Source organism: Marmota marmota, unplaced genomic scaffold (assembly GCF_001458135.2).
Source record: "Marmota marmota marmota unplaced genomic scaffold, marMar, whole genome shotgun sequence".
NCBI classification, from domain to species: Eukaryota; Metazoa; Chordata; class Mammalia; order Rodentia; family Sciuridae; genus Marmota; species Marmota marmota.
Window position 1 is genome coordinate 46,754,221 of NW_025999842.1, and position 7,777 is coordinate 46,761,997.

The 7,777-nt window shown below is 35.4% G+C and overlaps 1 protein-coding gene across 5 annotated transcripts in view; it reads right to left on the reverse strand.

The window, feature by feature from the left end:
* Positions 1-7,777, reverse strand: part of Arhgap18 (Rho GTPase activating protein 18) — a 176,045-nt gene that overhangs the window by 38,954 nt on the left and 129,314 nt on the right. For all 5 annotated transcript variants that reach the window (XM_048798170.1, XM_015501120.2, XM_048798177.1 and 2 more), the window contains exon 5: positions 4,006-4,172. In XM_048798170.1, coding sequence (XP_048654127.1) covers positions 4,006-4,172 — 167 coding nt within the window. The remainder of the gene's footprint in view (positions 1-4,005; positions 4,173-7,777) is intronic.

The following is a 7,777-nucleotide window of genomic DNA, read 5'->3' on the forward strand; positions in this document are numbered from 1 at the left end:
CCCCCCCGCCAAGGACAGGAGCTACATCTTAATCACCTCTTGTAACCCTGTTGTATCGTAGACCTGGCACATTTCAGGAGCCCTGCCACTGGTCTAACAAATGAAGACACTCACACTACAGAATGAAAAGCATATACTCAAACACCACACCAATGTTTTGATATTCTGATTTTGCGATTTTTACTAAGCTTTACTTTTTAAATCACACAAAACTTGTCACATTTTTCTCATGCACGGCCCTATATTTATGCTAATGACTTTGTTTTCTGAAGGGCTGAGCCAACCATATTTACCAACCATTTACACATTTTTAAAAAGTCCTAAATGTTTCATTAAAATCAGTTGTTTTTGGGCTAATAAGCCAAACATATGTAATATAATTATTGAAGTACTACCCAAGGTAAATGTTTAGAGAAACCTGAAATATTATTAGTTCAAACATTTGATTTACCTAGCAATATATGTCATGAGCTTATTTATTTATTTAAACATTGTACTTAATGAAGGAGTTAGTTCTTTACCCCAATGTTTAATTCATAGCAGCTGCTTTAAATATTTATGAAGTTTCCTGTCATTTTTGTTTAGTTAATAGACTAGATGGCTGAGTTCCTTGGTTAAGAGAAGACAGTAGAATTTCAGCAACAGAAAAGTTCTCTACCTTTGAAAAATGTGCTTAAAACAAAGAATGAAATAAAAATTTTCAAAAAATATAAGGTCCCTGGTTCCCTGTGTTTCATAAATTAGCTAGGGAGCGCTCCCTGATGCTCCCCCTCCTTTGTAGGCCTTGCCATACAAGGTAGCCTGCAGGCATTTCATCAGTAATGATGAACTTGACTTTCCTACTACTCAGCCTAGCTTCAGCTTGGAAAGGAAAGCAAGAGAAAAGTGTCAAAAGCTTAGTCACCAAAGTCAAGCCTTAGCATGCCTTGTAACCTAACTGGTTTTCTCATGTGGAAAATAGGGACAATGCTTAACCTCACAAAAATCTTTTGATAGAGGAATGAAATCATTGCAGAGCATAATTCCTGATATATACAGTGTAGTAGCTAAATTGTCAAACTACAGTATCTAAAAGGTTATAAAACCTGATCTTCAAAATTTAAGAGCAGAAATCTGAATCCACTGAGAGATCATAAAGAATTAAAACAAAGCCTGCTCAGTGCTTTAAGAAAAAGGAAGTGCATATGAAATGCGGTCAACAGGATAGCGCATTACATAAAGGCTATTGCTTATTTACAGACTTGGGGAAGCAAGGAGTAAAAATGGAACTTAAGGTTTGTTTCTGCTCAGACACCTGCTCCTGAGTGGTGATTATAAATATTTACTCCATCAACCACACTAAGGACTTGCAGAAACTTTACAATATACCTAGGTCTTCTGGAAGGCATGCAGAATTTTAAAATATGGTTGTAGAAATGAATAGATGCATGTAGGTAAAAACAAAGTCAGACAAATTAGTAACATCAAATGCATGCTAATGATAGTATATCAGTATATTTCAAGTAATTTATGTAACATAAGTTCATGGTCAAGAAAGACTTAACAAGAAGCATAGGTATAGAGGTAGGCTCTAAGGAACAGACAAAGGTTTCCTTGGCAAATATAGAACATAGAAAAAGAAATGTCATTCTTAAACCTGGGGCATGACATGAACAAAAATCAATATGGTAAGTGAACACAAATTAGTTTGTAAAACAGAATAAAATGGTAGAGCAAGTCTTGTTTTGAAACTTTGGGCAGAGATTTTATTTTATTCCGTTGTTGTAGTCAACACTATCTTCATTCTGTTTAGATCATGCTAACCTTATCTTGTATTCTTACTGATGGCAGTGTTAGCAATCGCTATTCTTTGCATTAATGTGGAATAAAGGAGATGAGTCTTTAAGTGACATTCTAAATATGTCACCTGCCATTTCCTGAGAACCACAATTCTCAGCATAAAAGATACAGATGTTGTCCTGCTGTCTGAAAAGCCTTGAAAATGAGGACCAACCCAGAGACCAAATAGGCCTTGAGTTCCAGTCATAGACAGGAAAATGTGTTTCTACTAAATGAAATCAGAGTTCTCGCTGAAAAACACAATTTTAGGTCTGGAGTACAAAAATATGCCAGATAAGCCTGGGAAACTCTGTCTAGGATCACATCAAATATGTATGGATCCATGAGTTAAGATGCTATTCTTATAAAACAAACACAAATGGTAATTGATTGCTGGGGGAAAATGCTAGGGAATCAAAAAGTTTTGAAAACTGGTAAATACATGGAGAAAGTAACCATTTCAAAAAAGTTTTTTCTTAAAAGAAACACCCAAAGTAATAAAGCAAAGACAGATGAAAATATTGGAACATCAGCATTTTCCAACCATGAATAAACTGTATTATTGACAGCAGCTGTTAATTTCACCAAAAAAAAAGACAACCAGATTCTGTGCGCCTGCTGAAAACAGGTAACCACATATCTGAAGTAGTCTCAACAGAGAAGTTGAACCTTAGACCGATACATCTAGAGTCAATTATAAAAACAATGGAAGATGTTAAATTGTACCATAGGGATAGGATTAGTCACAAGGAGAAATTCTGTATAACTTAACAACCAGTTGTCTTCAACAAATACATTTTGAGGGAAGGGGAGAGAGTAGGATGTATGGAAAGACAGAAAGAAAGAACAAAAGAGGACACAGAAAGGTGAGAGAGAGAAAGGAAAATAGGTGAAAGAAAGCAGAGGAAGGATGAGAGGAATAGAGGGACAGAGGGAGAAAGAGGAATATGGGGAAGAGAGAAATGAAGGGGGAGACTTAGAGTCTCAAAAGACGTCAATCAATTGCAATTTAGGACCTTGGTTCCTGGTCCTCAAACAAACTCTACAAAAAGATCAAATTTCAAATTGTTGGGCTGGCTCAGTGGTAGAGAGCTTGACTATCATGTGTGAGGCACTGGGTTCAGTTCTCAGCACCACATCGAAAAATAAATAAAGTCATTATGTTTAACCATGACATATTTATTTATAAAATCCAAATTATATCAAATTTCATGAACACTGTTCTAGAGATTTGAAATTAATAATTGTCAGTGTTTTTAACACATGGCAACATGAACATGTGTTTTACAATGTTTAAACTTTATCAACACAAATATTGACAATATAATTCAGATATGATTCACAAAATAACACAGAATAGGCAACTAGATAAGGATATGGCTAGATCAGGATTGACCCTGGACCAATAAATGTTGGGGCTGGGAGATGACTAGGATTCATTTTATTATTCCTTTTAATTACATGTGTAAAATTTGAACAAATAACTACTTGTATACATGTATATATACTTATATACACATACACACAAAATCTATCTGCATACATACACACAGAAAGATAGATGTGCATCTGGACATATGTATTCAGTAGCAATGAGAACACTCTACACAGAGAACTGGGATTCTAAATATAATTTACTGCTAAAAGGAACCAGAGCTTTTTGAAGACATGACTACTTTCAAGTCTAAGGGGAAAAAATTACAAGGTGATCATAGAACATTTTGTCCAGAAAGTTAAGGAAACAGACAAAAATCAGAAAAATGCTCTGGGCTCTTCAAAAATGTTAAAGGAAAAGAAGGGGAAATATCTCAATTCAAGAAAACCGGAAAGATAAAACAACCAACACAAAAGTATCCCTTGTTCGAATTCTAATAGGTATGGAGAAAGGGAAAGCTATAAAGGATAATCTTGTAGCAACTAGAGAAATATTAATATGACTCTCTATTAAATATAGCTCTCTCTTCAGTGTTCAGTTTAAGTATTGTAGCTGTTCTGTATGCCCTTGGTAATCTCAAGGTATACACAGATAAAGATACAGGAAAGGCTATATATTTATAAGGGTTGATTCTATCAATGAAGGGCAGGGCGCTGCTGTATCATGCTTTCAATTTAGCCCTGGGTTCTAAATTTTCATAAGAATCTGATAAAAATGTTTCTGTTAGTAACAACTGGACACGTGCTACTTACAGGTAATGAGGCATCATTGCTTTCACTCTTCTGAGTTTTCTCCTCTTTCTGGTTGACTGCTTGCTCAGCAAATGACACCTCCAGGTTGATGTCTGTTTCAGAGGCAGGCGTGTCCTCAAGCACTGGGAGCATCAGCTCTTTATCACCAAGGGGGGTAGATGCCTGGTCTGGGGGAGGGGAGGACCCAAATCATATACTTGCTTTTTTAATTTTTTTTTAAACTTTCAATACATTGATTACTTAAAAACCTTTGAGAACATTACTATTTTCTCCACTCAAGAATTAAATATTGGGGCTGGGCTATGGCTCAATGGTAGAGCCCTTGCCTGGCATGTGAGAGGTGCTGGGTTCGATCCTCAGCACCACATAAAAATAAATAAAGGCATGTGCCCAACAATGACAAAAAAAAAAAAAAGAATTAAATATTTTTTTCATGGTAAAAAGTATACTCAAGGAATCCTATCAAAGGGGTCAAGGGGGACAAAAAATAGAGATAACTGGAAACTATGGTCCAATTGTGGAATATTTGAGAACATAGCTCTTAGATGGGGTCCAAATACAAAAATGCAGCTGGGAGATATCAAACTCTTTAAAAAAAAAAAAAGAGAGTGAGAGAGAGAGAGAGAATTTTAATATTTATTTTTTAGTATTTGGCGGACATAACATCTTTGTATGTGGTGCTGAGGATTGAACCCGGGCCGCACGCATGCCAGGTGAGCGCGCTACCGCTTGAGCCACATCCCCAGCCCCGATATCAAACTCTTGATGAAAAATCTCACAAACTTAATAGTTGCCATGTTATTTTATTCTACACTGAGGAATTAAAAGAAAAAGGAGAAGTCAGAAGAGTTGTAATCTCTTAGAATTAGCATTTAATTTCGTCACATTGCAAGAGATTCCTGGAATAAACCTGTTCCACACCCTGCTTTTTCTTTCTGGAATGTTACCTATCATGGTAGAAATTCCAAAATAAGAGCTAATGCCAAAAACTCACTGTGGCAGACAGTTACCAGGAGGTAACTGGTACAGGAATCAACAGGTTTTCAGTCTGATTTTATCAAAGAGCATAAAAGTCCCTACAACTATCAACCCTAGCTAAATAGGTTTAATCCATTTACATCAACATTTCAAGGATATATAGTGTAGCACATTTAACTTTGCTTTGGGGTTTTGATTTTTTTGTATGTGTTTGCCGATAATCCTCCTGGAAAGAATTCACATTCAAAACGTCTGAGGAAAATGCAAGCTTTTATTGTTGTTGCTGTTCTTTTTAGATATACATGGCAGGAGATTGTATTTGACATATTATACGTAGACGGAGTAGGACTTACTCTAGTTAGGATCCCATTTTTGTGGTGGAACATGATGTGGAGTCACATGGGAAAATTATGTTGGATTCATTCTACTCTTTCCTGTTCCTATTCCCGTTTCCTTCCCTTCATTCCCCTTTGCCAATTCCAAAGAACTCCTATTTTTCCCTTCCCCCAGAAAATTCAAACTTTAAGCTTTGAAGGAAATACTTCTAAATTTGACTATTTGGTACATATTTGGTTTTAACACATCTCACATTAGAAAAACCCAGGCACCAATGATGGATTGTTGACATTATCTTTGAAGAGGTTTGATTCATGATAAGAAGCTCTGAATTAAAAAATAACTTACATAGTTCATTTATAAGTTTATATACTAACATCCTCATATAGTGGCAGAACAAACTGATGGAAGGCTAACTTAAAAATATGAAAATGCACGCCATATATACATACTGGTATTAAAAGTCTACTGCTAATAAAAACATTGCATTTATACTCATTTTGAAAAAAAAACTGTTTTAATCAAAATGAAATTAAGAAATAAATACAAATATATTCTTATTCACTCCCATTATATAAGCAGAGTGGGCTCCTGGGCGGTAATGAGGGGATCCCAGCTCAGAAAGGTTCTACCCATGGCTTAATTCTCATGTTGCCATCTTGAAATCTGAATAAGCCACCTACATTTTCTGTTTGCATTGGTCCAACTGGCCCAGAGGCATCTCACAGTTAAAAAAAAAAAAAATAAGCATTTATCTGTGTTGATTCCAAAAATAAGAATAAATTTAAAGCTAATTAATATTATTGGTGACATCTGCTACCATCTTTGTTTTTCCAGCCTGCCTGCAATAACTTTTTTAAAATTAAAATATTTGTAAGTTTTTATGGTTTCTAAAAATAGTAACAAATGCCAAAGCCCAATTCTATTTTCCCATTGGTTTATTTGGCTTTATGTTTTACTGTGAATATGTATATTGATTTCCTAGGAAACCATTCTAAGAGAAAAAAATGATTAGCTATTTTCTTAAATTAGAAACTCCCTTTCAGCAGCTGAATGTTTGTGAACAAAAATTTTAAAACTACACTTCTCAACACAATACATCCAATACAAATGGACTGTGTTAAACTCAAAAATAGGTAATTCTACTTAAATTAGAACACATTTAAAATATATGAATCTCCTCTAGAAACAAGGAAAAAATAAAGTATATTAAAGACTCAGTTTTAATGGTAAGTTAAGGGAGACCTTCAGGAAAATAATTATGGTGACAATAACATCAATAATTATAGGGACACTGTTACAGGAAATGGGTGGTTAATTGGATAAGAAAAGTGATAAATCTATTCTCAAAAGAGAAAATCTAAAAGAAAATGTTGAAGTAGACCTTTTGGCACTTTAAAGTTCTCAAATGTAAGAAACATAATTTCTTTATCTTCCCTGGGTTTTGAAAAGGACAATAGCACTAGGTTACAAATATTTTGCAAATCTCCCCAAAGTGTTTTAATTGTTCAAAATATTCAGAAATCTTATTTTAAAAAGACTCTTCTTCCATGGAAATTTAAAAAAGAAGAAGAAAGTATACATAATAATATGAAAGTTTTTTAAAAAATTAGAAATGTAATTCCCAAATAAACAATCACTGCCCTTTCATAGAGTTGTCCGGTTTGGTTAAAAGTTTAGGTGAATACTTAGTGATGGATTGATTTGAAATGTGAAAACCCTTGCAATCTTCATATTGACAACTTTTAAATTTGCAATAAGTATCACAGATTGAACATGTCGGAAAACCCAAGTGTAGGGAAAATACTTAAAATAGACTATGTCACCCATGCCTTCATATCTTAACCAGAAATAGCCCTACTTTGGAACCCCAGCCACAATTTCCATGCACATCATTCTGAACCTTCTGCTGTTTACACAACACTCCTGGCTCCCTGGCTATTGCCCAGAATAGGTGTGGTGATCACCACTTGGTGCCATGGACAGGGGTGCACAGGTTCTGCTGTTTTTATTGGACACTCAATGCCCACTGCTTGGCATTCCAATGAAAGCACATGTAAACCAGGCAGCATGACTGAGTCCTGTTGCCCTTGCCTGCTGCCGTTTAGGCTGGAAAGTGCTTATATAACAAACTTGTCTTCCAGAACTTTTGTTGATATAGCCTACATTATGATCTCTGACAATGGAGAAAAACACAAAGCAAGGACAATATTGTCCTCAGTATCTGTTAAACAACTGCCAGTCACTCTTCCCCAAGGCCCAAAGCACACTGACACTGGCACAAAGGTTTGTCTGTCTCTCCAGAAGACTTGGCCTTCCTGCAAGCCAGAGATGCCTATGCTGGCTAGCTTGTCATTTTGGTGTTTGCTGGTACACAGACTTGAGGAAACACTAGGAATTTCATTCTGAAATAACACATAGCACTACCAAAAAAAAAAAAAAAAAAGAAGGGATCAGC